At 32.6% G+C, this 19,184-nt stretch overlaps 1 protein-coding gene across 2 annotated transcripts in view; it reads left to right on the top strand.

Moving 5' to 3' along the window:
- Positions 1-13,453, top strand: part of LOC112024705 (transcription initiation factor TFIID subunit 2) — a 40,928-nt gene extending 27,475 nt beyond the window's left edge. Inside the window, exons 17-25 of one of the 2 annotated variants that reach the window (XM_024057331.2) lie at positions 58-137; positions 224-266; positions 2,228-2,314; positions 9,159-9,248; positions 10,736-10,794; positions 10,886-10,976; positions 11,055-11,220; positions 11,410-11,593; positions 12,056-13,453. In XM_024057331.2, the coding sequence (XP_023913099.2) occupies positions 58-137; positions 224-266; positions 2,228-2,314; positions 9,159-9,248; positions 10,736-10,794; positions 10,886-10,976; positions 11,055-11,220; positions 11,410-11,593; positions 12,056-13,298 (2,043 nt within the window). In that variant the 3' untranslated portion in view covers positions 13,299-13,453. Of the gene's footprint in view, positions 1-54; positions 138-223; positions 267-2,227; positions 2,315-9,158; positions 9,249-10,735; positions 10,795-10,885; positions 10,977-11,054; positions 11,221-11,409; positions 11,594-12,055 lie in introns of both variants that reach the window. The other variant, XM_024057330.2, reaches the window with a different exon arrangement.
- The last annotated feature ends 5,731 nt before the right edge of the window (positions 13,454-19,184 follow it).

Here is a 19,184-nt window from a genome sequence, read left to right as displayed (position 1 = left end):
GATGCAGATATCAATTCTTGATTTTAACTTGTGGGGTTTTATGTTATTGACCAGCAGGAAACTGATTGGGCTGGTTTATTTCATTTGGTGAAATTTTATAAAAGTCGGAGGTTTGATGCAAACATTGGACTCCCCAAGTATGATTGTTTTTGAATATGGTTAATTTTGGCAATATTTTTCTAATATGAAATTGAAAGATTTTGTTTTATGCTAATTATGCCAGGCCAAACGACTTTCATGATTTTCCTGAGTACTTTGTTCTTGAGGTAATGCATTGAGGTAGGATATGTAATAAGTTGTATGTGATTTTATGTGGTTGTTTCATGTAATCTTGCACAAAATATTTCACATTTGAGCATTGCAATGATCTATCTATCTTATTTTGTTCTACGGACTTGTCATCTAAAATTGCCAGCTTAGAAGTATAAACACTTTGGCATTACTAAAATTGATTAGTTACATTGCTATTGAATGAAGCGACAATTGAAACAAAAACCATCAAAGTCAAAATCAATACATGCAATGAAAAATATAAAAACTAATTGTATACTTAAATTAGTTGAAATGATTAAATATTTATAAATTCACAAAGTGTGCGTGTGTGTGTGTATATATTACTCTTAGAGTATAGTGATGTGGTACTCCATTTTCTCATATATTAGTTGACGACACTAATTAAATTCATGGTGGGATTGACCATTTATGTGAGAGAAGGGATTGCCATGTTATCCAAGAGTACTTAAAAATTTTCCTAAAACAAACACTATAGTGGGTAAATTCATTTAGTTTATATATTAATTATTTCTAGGTGGTGCACTAATTATTTATGTAAAATGAATATATTTGTCAATTCACCAAAGCTGTTGGTTCATATCCTATAATTAACCTTGAGTTCTTCTACAACCACTATAAAATCTCACAACATTTTTATAACACGCTGAAGTGTCAACCTATCACAAGTATTTCAAAATACGTTGCTTGTCACCTGGGACATTGTTAGTTAGATTCTAATTGCACTCCAAATTTGTGCCAAGTATCATCCTAATTATCCTATTATTTGATGCCAAGTGTCGCTATATCTTAAATACAGTCCAATTTAATGCCAAGTGTCCCTCAATTGTACTTTAATTGTGAGTTGATTATGTTTACATGCAAATTCATGTATCTAAACTTAGAAAATGTAAAAAGTCTAGTTTCAAATTAATTATGCTTCTATGTGATGCTATGAATGTGTACAACCTATTACTTACTAGATAGAAATGTTATATATGTATATATATATATATATACATGCACACACACACACACTGCATCCTTGCATATGCAGGGGCCAGGAGGTATCAGGCTGTCAGCTTGCGTCATTTACTTGAAAGACTTCATCAGTTTATACTTGAAATTCTATGATTAATTGTGTTTTACAGTTCAATTTTTTCTTCAGTTGGCAATTTATTTTTTGCTTTCTTGTTGTAACTTTCATTTTGCAAAGATCTTCTTTGATTACCTCCCACTTTCAAGTGAGGTAGGGCATTCGGTTTTTTTAAGATGATGAGGGAAAATCTGCTCCATCTTTTGCCTTTTTTTTGTTTTTTTTTTTGGTTTTTGTTTTTGTTTTTTTTTTTGTTTTTTGGGAATGTGCTATTTTTTGTATGTCACTTTGTGAGCCGTAATGGCTTCTCTTAGAGGCAAAGGAGGCATATAGGATTCTAAACCTCTTCCCTGTTATGGCTTTTTTGGGAATGTACCGCATTGCATTTAAATCTCCTCTCTATTCTAATTTATTAGATATGCTTGAGCATTGTAATTTGAAAGTTTGATTGTACTGCTCTCCGAGTACACTGCCGGTGTACACAGGTTTTTCCTTTTTGTTAAATAAAATTTTGTTACTTATATAAAAAAAAGAAGAAGATTTATCTATGTAGAAATTCAACTTATAATGTACTAGGATAGAATGGATACTCCTTGATTAGGTTTCTTTGTCTCTAAGCTAGTATCATCTGCTGCAGAGGAGAGATGAATCATAAAAGAGATGTTCTGTTCAGACTGTAGCCACTGGATTCATTCACTTCTTCCTTTTTATTAGTTTATACTAAATTTGGTACACATTATTGCTCTAGAATGAGACAGTGATATTACTCTCTTGCCACATTATGCTACAATTATTTTTTCTTTTTTTGGATTTTTTAATAACTAGCAAAACACTTTTCATTTTTCCCCTGTATTCTATCAGGCCATCCCACATGCTGTAGCGATGGTAAGGGCTGCAGACAAGAAAAGCCCAAGAGAAGCTGTCGAGTTTGTTTTACAACTTTTGAAGGTACTTATGCTCAATGACCAGCAATATTTACATGATATAACAACCACAAAGAATGTTTTCTATTTGCCTTTTGGTCTTGCTATATCTGGAATACTTAAAACTGCACATTATCCAATGAACCACAATACATTGCTGGTAGTCAACAGTTGATGGAGTGATGAAACTAGTTCTCTTCAAGTAGGAAAACCTGCATGGTATAATTGGGGTGTAGGGTAAGGAGTGCCATCAATGGGAGTAGACTTTACTCAAAATCCCATTCACAATTATAACGATTCATCTGTATAAAATTTTCAAAGTTGATGTTAAAATTCCAAACATTTTGATTCTGTAGACAAATTATAACTTATAAGTTCCTAATAAAAATCCAGTGTCTATAGCTAATTTGTAAGGAAAGGACGTGGTAATATTTTATTAGAACTGTGGTCTTCTGGTGTTCTTGCTTGTCCCATTGCAGAGGTTCTATCCAGGGGTGGAAATAGGTATGGCGTTGGGGGCTTGTCTTTCCCAAATTATAGATCTTTACCCCAAAATTATAACATTGGCTTATTATTATGCTATGTTTTTTTTAAAATATTAAATTTAATTCAGATAACAAATAAGGATTTCCATGTTACTTTCAAAGTTGATAATTGGACGACAATATCATAGATATCTATTTTTCATTTTTATTCCCCACCCATTTACCCACTGACAAAAGGTAAATTATCTGGTCCTGCCCCTGGTTCTATCCCTTTGAACTCGAAGAGTTGATTTCTCAGTTTGCATTAGTTGAAATTTTCATGTTAACAATTCTTCTGTACTTTTTTTAAAGTTCTTTTGTTTGTTTTCTTTTTCTTTGTGCATACCTAGGATATTGATTTGCAACATGTTTTGAAGCAGTTTTGTTTCAGAAAAACATAATTAATTTTTAGTAATTGCATATTACGTTCTAGTAAATTGGGATTAGATGATATCCACATCAGGAAAAAAAAAGGCATTAGATATCCTGAGTTAATTTTATATACATTTTTACACTGCCAATAAATAGAATAATTCTGGCACTGCAACTTGAGCAAAAGTGGAGAGGTAATTACTCTGAAGATTTTATAATTTCTTAGCTATGTATATATTTGATTTGACTTGTTTAGGTTCATGTTGTGACTTGGGCTGGTTTAATCTTCCCTAGTTGCAAGAAGTATGTCTCGGTTTCCATCAGCTGTAAAAAATGTTTGCAAACATCTTTTTGGTGAACAAGCATCTTCTAAGAATAGTTGTTAAAAAAATTAACTTGTTTTTATTATCATACTAAACAAGGGAATGTGGTAAAAAGTCTCGGAATATTGCCAAAAGTAGAAATAAGCATAGCTTAAATTAGTTTTAACATAAGCAGGGCAACAATCAGTCAATATACCTTATTGACCAGCTCATTCGGCGTCTATCTAGACTAGTCATACTTTTTTTGTTTTGTTTTGAATTGTTAAGATTTATGATTGTTTTTCTCTATGAGTAGTGGTTTTATTGGAAACTAGTGCAATTCCAATCTTATTTATGTGAGTTTATTGTCCATTGTCCATTGTCCATTGTGCACATGCAGTTGTTTATCCAAAATTTAAAAAAGGGAAAAAATGAATCAGTAGCTTCCAGAAAATAGTAAAATGAGAGTTGTAGAGGAAAGATATACATAGGATTTGTAAATGTCAATAGGTGGTCAAGAATTTAATTTCTTTCCATTCAAATGACTCCATTACTTGGATAATATATATTTATATATATTTTTTTATAAATACATTTTAAGTGGGAAATGCCATTTGACCTTAAGGTCATTGGCTCCATTACTAGGATAATCTTAAAAGACTAATTCTTTTATTTTGAGAGTTGGCTGTGAAAGAAGACATTTTTTTTTTAATGTCTCAAAATTTGTGATAGAAAACTATCTCAGAGTTCTCTTTAGTAGTGCTCAATAGTTGTAATTATAAGTCTGTGGCCTATGGCCTTTGGGCTAAATTGCTTCTCCGCATAATAATTGGTGGTGGATGAAGTGAGGATACGGGTTCATGTCTCATGGGGTGTTAGTTTTTTGGCAAATGGAAAACAAAAAAGGTAGTGATTAGCACACTGGGGGGCATTGTATCATACATATATGATATTACCTTTGATGGGATTCAATGGGTTATGCTGCAGAGGGTCTTTGATTTGTTTACTTCGTGGCAAGTTAAGTTTAGCCGGCACCGCAATATAGCTCTTTGGAGGATAGTGCCATATTGCATAATGTGGTGTCTTTGGTGGGAATGTAATACTAGAAGTTTTGAGGGATGTGAACAGTCTTTTTTTGAGATTAAGTCTTTCTTCTTTCATACTTTGCTAGATTGGAGTTTAGCCTTACAGACCTGTTCATGTGTTTCCCTTCCAGATTTTTGGACCATTGTAATATGAGATCTTGATTGTTTTACTTCCAGAGTACATCCCCAATCTACTTGGGTTTGTTTGTGATTTCAATAAAAGTTTTGTTATTTATCAAAAACAAAAAAAAATAGTGTTTATTACACTAACTGTTTTACACAGTTTTACACACCCCCAAAAGCAACTGAAATCGTGATTTGGCGACTGAAATTGTGATTTGAAGTTATAATTTTAATTTGAAAATTGTGACATCAAGTCATGATTTCAGTTGCTGTTGGGAGTGTGTGTAAAATTGTGTAAAACAGTTTGTGTGCAACAAATTTAACCCAAAAAGAAATATATATGATATTACACTTCCATAGTTGCACTGAAGAAGAAGAAGAAGAAGAAGAAGAAGAATATTTCACTTTAGTTGGATAATTAAAAATGAATTAATGATGACAAGTAATGGATATTACAAAATTATTAAAAAAAGAAACAGAAAAAATTAATGGATATTACAATCCATGACTTTGCATGTAAATACCAGTGCAAGTCAGTGCCTCCTATAGCAACAGAGAGGGAGAGAGGCCTTGGGTTCAGTCCTGGATGAGAGATTTAGGATGTGGATGTTGCATCATGAGTGCTATATATATGATCTGACCTATTGTTTTCTCATAAAATTTTATTGTTACTCTTATAGAGAAGGTATCTTACTCACCTCCTACGAAGGTTAGGCATTAGCCAAATCGAAGATCATTTGAGGGGGTGGAGCATTCTCTAACGGATCTGAAAATGTTCTGGCTGCGTGCTATATTGAATTGAGGGCTGCTTCAGCCACTCAGTCCCCTATTTCTTTCCTTACTTTTGTTGATAGTTGTACCTTTTCATGATTTTTACTCATTCAGTATATTGCTTGTGTGCTGAGTCTTTTTCTCTTTAATATAGTTTATTATTCATAACGAAAAAGGTTAGGAAGTATTCCAACTAAATGTACTGATCTTGCATAAAACAGACATGTTGGATGTATGGGGTTGACAATGATATGTTGTACATGTTTATCTCCTTTTATTTGTTAAAACCAAATGACCTTATTCATAAAATTTAAGAAAAGAAAAAAGAAAAACACCAACTACTTCACTACATCCTATTGTTATCTCCTCCTTGCCCTGTTCTTCCTACTTCTCTCCAATTCCAATGTCCCTAGCCTCTCACAGACCACTGCTCTTGACTATCCCAACCTCTATACCTGCCCTTTATGGAAAATTCTTCAGCAACTTTGACCTCAGCTGATCATGCACCCCTGTTTGCTGCTTCTACTACCATCTGGTTGATAATCACATTGCTTTTCTCATTGATTATAAAGTATTCGTTTTTCTCCATAATCATTTATCTTATACATCTTCATTGTCTGAAGAAACTGTGTACCTAAAAAGCTACACTATGATCACTTACCATGGGTATTCTTTCGGGAGCGGTATTAAAAAAAAAAAAAAAAAAAAAAAAGGCATTAGATATCCTGAGTTAATTTTATATACATTTTTACACTACCAATAAATAGAATAATTCTGGCACTTCAACTTGAGCAAAAGTGGAGAGGTAATTACTCTGAAGATTTTATAATTTCTTAGCTATGTATATATTTGATTTGACTTATTTAGGTTCATGCTGTGACTTGGGCTGGTTTAGTCTTCCCTAGTTGCAAGAAGTATGTCTCGGTTTCCATCAGCTGTAAAAAATGTTTGGAAACATCTTCTAAGAATAGTGGTTAAAAAAATTAACTTGTTTTTATTATCATACTAAACAAGGGAATGTGGTAAAAAGTCTCGGAATATTGCCAAAAGTAGTAATAAGCATAGCTTAAATTAGTTTTAACATAAGCAGGGCAACAATCAGTCAACATACCTTATTGACCAGCTCATTTGGCGTCCATCTAGACTAGTCATACTTTTTTTGTTTTGTTTTGAATTGTTAAGATTTATGATTGTTTTTCTCTATGAGTAGTGGTTTTATTGGAAACTAGTGCAATTCCAATCTTATTTATTTGAGTTTAGTGTCCATTGTCCATTGTGCACATGCAGATGTTTATCCAAAATTTAAAAAAGGGAAAAAAAATGAACCAGTAGCTTCCAGAAAATAGGAAAGTGAGAGTTGTAGAGGAAAGATATACATAGGATTAGTAAATGTCAATAGGTGGTCAAGAATTTAATTTCTTTCTGTTTAAATGACTCCATTACTTGGATAATATATATTTATATTTACTTTTTTATAAATACATTTTAAGTGGGAAATGCTATTTGACCTTAAGGTCATTGGCTCCATTACTAGGATAATCTTAAAAGACTAATTATTTTATTTTGAGAGTTGGCTGTGAAAGAAGACATTTTTTTTTAATGTCTCAAAATTTGTGATAGAAAACTATCTGAGTTCTCTTTAGTAGTACTCAATTGTTGTAATTATAAGTCTGTGGCCTATGGCCTTTGGGCTAAATGGCTTCTCCGCATAAGAATTTGGTGGTGGATGAAGTGAGGATACGGGTTCATGTCTCATGGGGTGTCAGTTTTTTGGCAAATGGAAAACAAAAAAGGTAGTGATTAGCACACTGGGGGGCATTGTATCATACATATATGATACTACCTTTGATGGGATTCAATGGGTTATGCTGCAGAGCCGGCACCGCAATATAGCTCTTTGGAGGATAGTGCCATATTGCATAATGTGGTGTCTTTGGTGGGAATGTAATACTAGAAGTTTTGAGGGATGTGAACAGTCTATTTTTGAGATTAAGTCTTTCTTCTTTCATACTTTGCTAGATTGGAGTTTAGCCTTACAGACCTGTTCATGTTTTTCCCTTCCAGATTTTCTAGACCATTGTAATATGAGATCTTGATTGTTTTACTCCCAGAGTACATCCCCAATCTACTTGGGTTTGTTTGTGATTTCAATAAAAATTTTGTTATTTATCAAAAACAAAAACGAAAACAAAAAAATAGTGTTTATTACACACAAACTGTTTTACACAGTTTTACACAGTCCCAAAAGCACCTGAAATTGTGATTGGGCAACTGAAATTGTGATTTGAAGTTATAATTTTAACTTGAAAATTGTGACATCAAGTCATGATTTTAGTTGCTGTTGGGAGTGTGTGTAAAATTGTGTAAAACAATTCGTATGCAACAAATTTAACCCAAAATTGCACTGAAGAAGAAGAAGAAGAAGAAGAAGAAGAAGAATATTTCACTTTAGTTGGATCATTAAAAATGAATTAATGATACAAGTAATGGATATTACAAAATTATTATAAAAAAAAGAAAGAAAAAATTAATGGATATTGCAATCCATGGCTTTGCATGTAAATACCAGCCCAAGTCAGTGCGTCCTATAGCAACAGAGAGGGAGAGAGGCCTTGGGTTCAGTCCTGGATGAGAGATTTAGGATGTGGATGTTGCATCATGAGTACTATATATATGCTCTGGCCTTTTGTTTTCTCATAAATTTTTATTGTTACTCTTATAAAGAAGGTATCTTACTCACCTCCTACAAAGGTTAGGCATTAGCAAAATCGAAGAGCATTCGAGGGGGTGGAGCATTCTCTAATGGACCTGAAAATGTTCTTGCTGCGTGCTATATTGAGTGGAGGGCTGCTTCAGCCACCCAGTCCCCTATTTCTTTCCTTACTTTTGTTGATAGTTGTACCTTTTCATGATTTTTACTCATTTAGTATATTGCTTTTGTGCTGTGTTTTTCTCTATTTAATATAGTTTATTATTCATAACGAAAAAGGTTAGGAAATATTCCAACTAAATGTACTGATCTTGCATAAAACAGACATGTTGGATGTATGGGTTTTACAATGATATGTTTTACATATTTATCTCCTTTTATTTGCTAAAACCAAATGACCTTATTCTTAAAATTTTAAAAAAGAAAATTGAAAAACACCAACTACTTCACTACATCCTATTGTTATCTCCTCCTTGCCCTGTTCTTCCTACTCAATGTCCCTAGCTTCTCACAGATCACTGCTCTTGACTATCCCAACCTCTATACCTGCCCTTTATGGAACATTCTTCAGCAATTTTGACCTCAACTGATCATGCACCCCTGTTTGCTGCTTCTACTACCATCTGGTTGATAATCACATTGCTTTTCTCATTGATTATAAAGCATCCGTTTTTCTCCATAATCATTTATCTTATACATCTTCATTTTCTGAAGAAACTGTGTACCTAAAAAGCTACACTATGATCACTTTACCACCATATTGGCCTTGAATGTACATCACCATAGAGATTGACTGGAGGATGACCATTTCCATTGGCAAGTGATTTGATGTATCATTTTAGTCCCCCTCCCCTCCTCTCCTTCCCTGCCCGTGTCCAAAACCAGCACTCATCTTTATATGTTCATCCCCTTAAATCTTCACTGTGCTCAATGTTTAACCTGATTTTGTTTCTGCCTTTTCTGGTTGTTTGTTCTCTGACAGTATAATGACAATAATGGGAATCCTTACTCTGACGTGTTCTGGCTTGCTGCACTGGTCCAGTCAGTTGGTGAGCTTGAATTTGGGCAACAGGTTTGCAAATCTTGTTATTCTCCTTGATTCTTTATACTTGCATGTTAGTTTTTGATAAGTTGGTAATGCTTGACTACAATGGTAACTTCTTACCAGTGGTATCCCATTTAAAGCTGCCATCTATTTTCTTTCCTCCTTGCCTAATTTCTTTTTGGGTCACTTTTGGCTCTTATTACACTTGTGCTGTCTGTGTTCAGTATGTAATATAAAATTGTTTTGGGTGAATTTATGCTATTTACTAGTAATCATCATCATCATCTCTCTCTCTCTCTCTCTCAGTCTCTCTCTCTCTCTCACACACACACACACACACACAAACACACAAGAAAACATGCAACGGAGTATTTGTTTCTTGTTCCCTTGTGTAATAATTTGAACTTTGCTGCTAATGGTAAGCTAAAGTGAATTTACCAACTGTTTTGTCATTTTCATCATTTGGGGTGTTGGTGGTAGTGTTCAGCTTTTTATCAAACTGTTATTTTGTTGAAATTGTCATTTTAATTTTTTTTTCCTCACCTCTCAAAAGATTTTTACTTTTTTGAAAGCAATTTTGAACTGTCCGTTGAGACATGTTTGTATGTTTTGAGTCATAAAGAATAGTGAATTCCCAAAAGTGCTTGAAACCTTGCTTGTTTAATCTGTTATTTAAGTTTGGGCATCCTTAAGTTTTCAGTTTTTGGTTTGAAATTACCTGTTAAATGAGTATTTAGTTTATTCATTGTAATTTTGAAAATGGGTTTTGAGGAATGGTGAATTCCCACATTTAAATTTTTTTTGATGATGATGACAGTTAATCTACTGTAAATTCAGGCTAAAATTTCATTACTTATTGTGTTTTGGGTGCTGAACTCTAAGAATTTACCCTTTTGAGAGTTTGAATTTCGCTTTTCTATTTTGGTGTTCTGCATTTCTTTTTTTAGTGACAAGAGGTCTGAATGCTTGTTTTTAATTACTTGGTGAAGGGACTGACAAACATACAGGTCTATTCCTAGGTCATTGTACAGCTTATGGGGATCCAAGAGCTGTCTTATGTGCTTTTCAATCTCATGTTGTCATACTAATTGCTGAATGTCTGATCCGTTTTCTAACAACATTCTTTTGGATGTGGTTTATAACAAAATTGTGTTTTCTATATTTTCAATGTATTTCATGTCTTTTACAGTTTAACATGTTACCAGATTTAACAAGTTTTTAGAATGAGATATTGTAGCTAATTCTTTGACTTTTATAGAATTGAATGACTAATCTTTACATGAGTTTTTATATTCTGCTTTGGTCTTGCTTGGCTTGCCTGAATCTTTGTTAGAAGTGCTGCTGCACTTGATGCTAAATTATATAGAATTTGATGTTACTTCTTTCTCTTTTAATTATTAATCGTATGAACACGAATGTTATATTTGTCTTCAGAAATCCAACTTTTATTTTTCTTCCACCATATGCTGTTCTGACAGCTTACCTATTTTTGTTGTTTCTTTATTTCATTGCAGAGTATTATCTTTTTAACTTCTCTTCTCAAGCGCATCGACCGACTTTTGCAATTTGACAGGTGCATTTAACTCATTGCATATCTCATACAGTGCGTTATAGCAAGTAATACTTGTAATTGATTTCATGTACTTGGAAATGGCATGTATCAGGCTGATGCCTAGCCACAACGGGATTTTAACAGTTAGCTGTATCCGGACATTGACACAGATTGCATTAAAGCTTTCAGAGTTCATACCTTTTGTAAGTGTTCTCTTTTCCCCATCTAACTGCTTTTCAAAGTTCTTGGCCTTCATGGCTAGTTTGTGGGAATGGCTGCAGGATCGTGTCTTAGAACTTATAAGACCTTTTCGGGATTTGAAGACGATATGGCAAGTTCGAATTGAAGCAAGCAAGGCACTTCTTGATCTGGAGTTCCACTGCAAAGGCATTGATGCCACATTGTCATTGTTTGTCAAATATCTAGAGGAAGAGCCATCGTTAAGAGGTCTGTGGTACTTTCTTCTGTGTGAAAGTCATTCTTTTCATGTCTTTTTTTTAATTGATTATTCCTTGGGGTGCTTTTCTTCACAAAATCCTTGAGGCTTTTTTTTTTTTCGGTGGTGGTTTTGTAAGAAGGTGAAGCGTGTCATTGGACAGTGTGTTACCATACTAACAATAAATTTTACTATTACAGGACAGGTGAAATTGGGTATACATGCTATGCGGTTATGTCAGATAAGTAGTGGATCTGGTTCGAATGTTAACATAAAGAATGACACTCTCATGTCTTTACTTTCTCTGCTTGATAGCAGTATAGCATTCAACAGTATCTTTCTTCGTCACCACATATTCTGCATTATACAAATCCTTTCAGGGAGGTGGGCATGCTTCTCCTTTTTTTTTTTGGTCTAAATTCCGTTTTCTCTAATTCATGATTGTTTCAACTTCAGGAATGGTTAGTTTTATTTGCATGAATTGGTATGGTTAACCTATTTCGTCTTCATGTTTTAGCTGAAGAAGTATAGAAGTTACTTTTACCCTTTTTTTTTAATTGGTAAATTACACATGCACCCAGTAGGTCTTGAACCCCATGACCTCGCCCTCCAACCCATTATGAGGGAAGAAGTGCCAGTTGAGCTATAGCTCATTGGTATTATTTGTATCTTTTTGTCTCATGTTCTGGCAATTCCTTTGGTTTTCGATGGTTTATATATGTTGCAAGTAGCCTTTTGCTTTCTGCGTTTTCTGTTTGAGGACAGCATTTTTGTGTCATGTAAGGTATCTTCCTTTCTTTTCCCTCCATAAATGAATTTGGGTTGAATCTGAGCTCTTATTTTCAGGCCCCCGACTCTCTATGGAGTACCCAGAGAGACTAGAACATTGCTCATGGGTGATGCAGAGACTTGCATTGAACAGAAGAACATATTTTCTGCTCTTGTTCCTGAAGTGAAACCTCCAGAACTACCTCCTGACATCCCAAATCCTCCAGAACTAGCTCCAAATCCTCCAGAACTAGCTCCTGACATCCCAAATCCTTCAGAACTACCTTCTGACATCCCAATCCTTCCAGAGCCACTTTCCAACACTCCTCATCCTTTGGAACCCCCTCCTGTAATCCCAAACCCATCATTTGATAGTATGGCCATTCCGCTTGCTTCCAGGGAATCAGATACTGTCTCAAACAGTCGTGAACGAAAGATGCCATCTATTAAGATCAGGGTCAGACAATCTGCTGCTACCAGTAGAGCTGAGGAGATTGATAACCAAACTGTAGAAAAATCTCAAGGTGGGCAACATGAAACTGATCATGGGGCTAGCAGTTCTGTTTCTGTGGATGCACCTCAAAGGAATTTGACAGAGGCTGTGAGCATTAACAATCAAATTCTTGAGGAAGTTAACTCATGTCATGATCATGGCTCCCGTTTGACTGCCAGCATAGGTAGTGCAAAACCTACCAGTGATGGTGATGAAATTGGAAAGGAACTCCAGTGCACTGCTGATTCAAGCAAAGTTTCTGTACAAGTTCAGGCTGATGTTCCATTATCATCTAGCTTCGCGCAAGATAATAATTTAGATGCTGATGCACACAAATATGTGAGTCTTCAAACTCTTTCAGTTGGTAGACATGGTTCTGATGGTGGTTCGTTTGTCATGATGGAATCTTCTCGGCATGGGAAAGAGAAGAGTAAGAAGAAAGACAAGGAAAAGAAAAGGAAGCGGGGAGACCATAAAGGACACCGGGATGACCCTGAGTATTTGGAACGGAAACGTTTGAAGGAGGAGAAAAAGCGTAAAGAAAAGGAGATGGCAAAGGTGCTCAAGGTGGCGAATGCATCTTCAGTAGAACCAACTAAGAAAGAGGAACCTAGAATCAAGTTAGCATCAGTGCAATTGAATCCAAAGGAACCCAGTGCATCCGATGCAGTGACCAAAAGGGTTGATATCAGGCAATTAAATCCAAATGAACCTAGAGCTGATGTTATGACCAAAAAGGTTGATGTCAAACCTGAGGCATCAGAAGGAACTTCTGCTGCTCCAAAAATCCGAATTAGATTGAAAACCCGAACGCTTAACAAATTATAGAGATTGTATTCTGCGCTTTTTGAAAAATGCTGAAAAGTTTCCTTTCCTGTTTTATTTTGTAGATTCTTTCGGCAGTGTCAAGAAGTAGAGCTTTAATATTAGGGTCTAATTGTAGTGACACAAAAATTAGTTAATTAGATGCATTTTTGTTTGCAGTTGTTTCTTTCGATTAATCATTTCATAATATTTTTCTACGATTACAGTTGAGAACTATGTGCTACCTGTAGTTTGCATTTTCGTCACTTAAAAATTTTATTTTTCCAAGAAATTGAAGTTATAAACAATAATTGAGACAACTTTTCTATTCTTCAAAAGAGATAGAACTATACTATAAAATGTTAATATAGTGGTTTTGGATTAATGACAACATTAAAATATAGGACTAAGTAGAAGATTTTTTCTTTTGCCTTTTTAATTAATTCTCACTATATTCTATCATTAGCAGAGCAGATAAAGATTTTTTTTTAAAAAAAAGTTTAGTTTTTTTATTTATAGAGAACGCATAATTAGATTAAAAAGAAGAAGAAGTAAAATGTCTATTTTTTTTATTTATAGAGAACACATAATTTTCTTTAGTAGACAAAGAGAGCAATGTGACACAATTTATTTTAGTTAAAAAAAAAAAAGAAAATGATCCTTGCCCTTGGTTGGGTATTTAAAGGCAAGATATAAAAATTGTTTTTTTCTAATTACCAGTTTCACTTAAAAAAAAATAATATTCGTATAAGAAAAATACTTATACTTTGTTATGGATGAATAATCTTAATATATAATCTTGTAAATATTTCAGATAATAAGATTATATATTATATCCCATTACAAAATAATTATATCAACTCTAATCTTAATATATGATCTTGTAAATATTTCAGAAAATAAGACTATATATTATATCCCATTACAAAATAATTATATCAACTCTCTTCCTATTGCTCCATCAAAAACCTAATTCACAAAATTATCAAAATTAAAATTTATCCACAAAGAATCATTTTAATTGATGCTTAATTTTTTTTTTTAAATAAAAGAAACCCTAAAACCCTTATTACACCTTTGTTTTGGACCTTTCAACATGTCTATGCATCAAACTATCAGTCCAACCTTCCACAAAAAATATATTAAAATTTATTTTTAGATAAAGGAAAGAATAGAAATTAAAGAGCAAAATGAATTAAAAAAGACATATTCAAGCGAACATTGCTAAGCACCATGGCGGCGACAACGATGGAGTGAGTGAGCAATGGGATGGGGAGGCTAGATGGTAGTAGTGAGATAGATAGGTATATGCTTGAATTGATTATTTTCTTTGTTTCACTCTTACTTTTTTTAAAAGAATTGAAACTTCGTCACTTCATTCAATATAAATATTAAAATAATAACACAAGTAATGTCCCTAATAATTTTTTATTCGATTGATATATAAAAAATTTCACTACTAGATTACACGTTCTCTTCATTCTTAACACATATATCAAGTTTCATGTTAGCCCATTTTTTATGCACAAATTTAAATATAAAAATTTAAAATTTAAATATTTGATTGATCACATAGTTATTGGTCTCAGATCATCTTAAAATTTTTCAAATATGAAGAATATAACAATAAAATATAATTTAACAGTAGATATATCAAAATTTACATTTAATAAAAAAAATATTAAGCAGTGCTACGTAAACTTAGATTTGGGCAACAACAATACCACACCACAACACACTGCCGTCAAAGTTTAATCGACTACCAGTGGCAATCTCAACCGCTCAAGAGAGGAGACGAAAATTAGGCCGATTAGCACCCTATTGCCACATCACTCCATCTAGTCCCCATCCACGCTATCGATAGTTGATCAACGTCGTTGCTGATCCGTGTTGTGTCTAGATCACTAATTACATTGAGATTGAGAGTGACTGGGGCACCATTTGTGGTTGATTTTTAAGGAAATGTGTGTTTTTAAAAATAATTCTTATAATTATATATTGGATTCTTAATTGATTTTTTTTTCTTTTCCCAAAAAATATGGGAAATGAACTTAGTCTTTTCAAGTATTGAAAATCACTAAACACACATGCACACAAAATAATGTCATTTTAGGCATTTAACGGTGTGATTTGGACTGACAGTGATGGAAAGACTAAATTGAATAAAAATAAAAGTGATAAGATTGAAATAAATAAATTAGAGAAATTGTTGGATTGAAATGAATTTTGGGTAAAGTTAAATAATATAATTTATAATTTATCAAAAAAAGAAAAATAAGGAGAGAACTCATGAACAATTGTTTTATCAAAATCTGTCAAAAAGTGTAGTTTTAGTTATCATCAATTCTATACAAAAAAGTGGATTCCGGTTAGTTCAACTAATAAAATCTTTTATCGTCAAATAAGAAATTTAAGGTTAGAACCCCCTTTACACCAAAAATTGATTTATGTCTGAATAGACTAAGACTGATGATAAATGACAATCAATTTGAAGTAGAAATTATAGATTGAAATTCTACCTTAAAAGAAAAAAAGAAAAAAAAGAAAAGAAATCTATACAATAAAAAGTATCAAGTTCAAACTTAGCTGAATAATTTAACAATTATGTGGCGTTTGGTACGGAGTAATGTTTTAGGATTCCTAGGAATGTTTAAAGATTTCCATATTTGGTTGCAAATCATGCTAAGGAATCAGATGCTAAGGGAATCTGGATTCGCCCCTTAAACTCCTCTCAGTAGGAATGTGGATTCCCTTTAAAACAGGTGGGAATCCATATTCCCAGGCTTAAAGGAAATTGTATTTTTTATAAATTGACAATTTTAATCCTTTTTTTTAAATGACTTAGTAGTTTACATTCAAATCTAAGGATAGAATGAGAAAAATAAATAATTCATTTAAGATTCTAAGGAATAAACCAAACATAGGAATAATTACATTCTTAGGACTTAGGAATGTGATTCTTAAGAATCACATTCCTAGGAATCTGGATGTTAGAAGTAACGTGGATTCTCCTGTACCGAACACCATGTTATATTTTTGAAGAGCTGCACTTCAGCACTTGTAACCCTTCAGCATTCATGTAGAACTGAACCACCAAAAAGTCAACAATTTATTGGAATAACTTGGTAAACCAATTGTTGTCTATATCTATTGTAACGTCTGTCTATACGTATATTGTCACGGGAGGTCCGCTGCTATTTACTGCTTACTGTAATGATATTGTTGTTGCCGTGTCTAGAGTTTGTTGTAACACTTTTTTTTTTTTTTTTTGTTGCAAAAATCTGTTGACCCAGTGTTTATTGCAACACTTTGCCCTTATTATTATTTCTTTGGTTGCAATAGCAACTTATTGCAACAAAATTGACATTGCCACGATTTATTGTTGCTATAACAAGTCCTTTTGCTTGCAGTGAAAAACAATTCATAAATGTAAATGTAAACCAAAAACCACGTCAGAGTTGCTTAGGATTTAACATTGTAAGATTAGGAAACTATCGTTAATGCATCACCTATGGCCAATGTGTAATTCTCACATATGTAATTGTCTCAAATCATCACCATGAGTGGCTCCTCTGTTACATTAGTTTGAGGGACAATCTCATGTTTGATACTTGCAATTTGCAAACTCAAATAATATGCCCATTATTATTTATATTCCATCTAGAGCAACTACGTAAGCAAATAATTTTAATGTGCACCTATAATGTGTCACATGACAAACAAAAAATATAAGAGGACATCCACTTGTTAGTGCAGCCAGAACACGTTAGATTTATCTTATAAATATAATGATAAAATATGATTTGGAAATGAGCTATAGTTTCATTATAAATGTTTTGGTGATAATATCTAAATAACTTATAATTATATAATTTCATGATTCTCATAAGATATACTACAGGTCTTATAGTTTCAAATGGAAGAACTTTTAGTGTTTAAATAAGTTGTAAGTAACAATTTATGTGATTTTGTCAATAAAGACTTACCGAGGATATGAATCAAAATGATTTAAAACTTTATAGCTTTAATTAAAAACATTTCAAAATTTAGGTTTTAATTTAAATCAACATCAAACTATAGGGCAGTTACATAATATAACAAAGTATTTAATTGAAGGTAGCCACTAGGTGCAAAGAGAGTATAACCATGTCTTGGCTCAACCATGCATGACTTATAAGACCTAACTTGTATAATAAGATATACGATGTATAATGTGATATTATGTTTTTTACCCTAAAACATTACCTTCCCCACTAAAACATTATTAATCCATGAAAGTCACTTTTAATTTTTAATTTTTAATTTCATAAATTAACTTATTATGTCAAGAGCCTTGTACTTGATTAAATGATGTTTTCTAGTGTTTACAACAAAATCATTTAGGATTTAAATTAGGAACGGACCTAGGTGGGGGCCCAGACCCCTTGGGTCCAATTTTTTTTTTTTTTTTTTAGTCATTCTATATTTCATTTGTGTAGTTGGGCCTCCTTTTTCTCTAATCAATCTAGCTAGCTTAACCCAAATAGCAACTATCCAACCCAGAAATTTAACAAAAATAATAAAAATATTCACAATGGTGATTGTATTTTAGCAAAAAAACAATTTTACCACTAAAGAACAAAAATAATAATAATGTGTTATTAGAGAAGCTAAAGCTAAATTTTTTACAACTACAGCATATTGGTATAAATACTAGTTGACTATAGCAAGTTGTTAAAAATAAAATGTAATATTTTATTAAGATTATATATCTTGCTTCAATTAAAAAACTCAAAGTCTCTCTCTTTCTTATTATTTTAATAAGTTGTTTATATTATTTTAAATGAAGTGATAAAGAAAATAGAACATTTGATATTGAGTTTATTGTAAAATGAGATGATAAAATAGATAAAGTAGCTTTTGAGGTACTAAAAGCTAAACTTTTTAGCACCACCACTGTGAATGTTTTATCTTCAAAAAAAAAAAAAAATCATAGCCAACCTAGTATAAAAAAAAATATATATATATTTTGTTTTTATTGGCAGATGTTTGCATCTTAATGTATTTAGAAATAATGATTTTGTGTATTTATAACTTTTTAATACTTTATGGATGTCTATTTGGAGTTTTTTTTCTTTATACTCCAACCCCTATTAGTTTAAAATCCTGAGCATGTCCCTAATTTAAATCCACTTCTCTCTTTTGTAATAACTATCAAATTATTTATAATTAAAAAAAACCATAATTTATTGCCAAAATATATATCTCACAAACTCATTTATTTATTAATTTTAATATTAAAGTGCGGTAACAAATTTATTAATATGGTATTATTAAACTGATGTGATTTTAACTAGAATTAATCAACACAAGACCTATCATATGGTAAAATCGAATATCTTTGAGATAATATTTTACATCGCAAAAGTCCATCAAGTTTTAACAACAAAGAAGAGCCAAAATTCTAAGAGCATTAATGTCGGCCTTTTCAGCTTTTTAGTCAAATTAACCCAAAAATTTTTATTGTTGCTAATTTAACAGCTACACACATATATTAAACTCAATATTTGTTTCACCACTTCATTTAAATACTATTTTTCTCTCTCTAAATATTAATTTTTTTTTTTAAATTCCTCTTCCCCCTTTTCGACTTTCCCAACAAAACCTCCTTCTGAAACCCAATGGAATCTCCTTCAACAAAATCACCAAAAACCCTTGCCTTCAAACAAAGTCAACAAATTTTCACAACTAGTAAAACAAAATCAACAAGCCAAACCCATCTCCCACCATAAGTTGAAAGAATTCCCTATTCCCTTTCATAGAAACCCAAACCAAAATCAATTGAATCCAACCTCCATTGTTGCTATCGAACCAGACCACATCTACCTCACAAATCAAACTAAAAATAAATACAAACCCAACAGCCACCAC

This window comes from Quercus suber, unplaced genomic scaffold, assembly GCF_002906115.3.
Source record: "Quercus suber isolate HL8 unplaced genomic scaffold, Cork oak 2.0 scaffold_281, whole genome shotgun sequence".
NCBI lineage: Eukaryota > Viridiplantae > Streptophyta > Magnoliopsida > Fagales > Fagaceae > Quercus > Quercus suber.
This window is presented reverse-complemented; position numbering and strand designations above follow the sequence as displayed.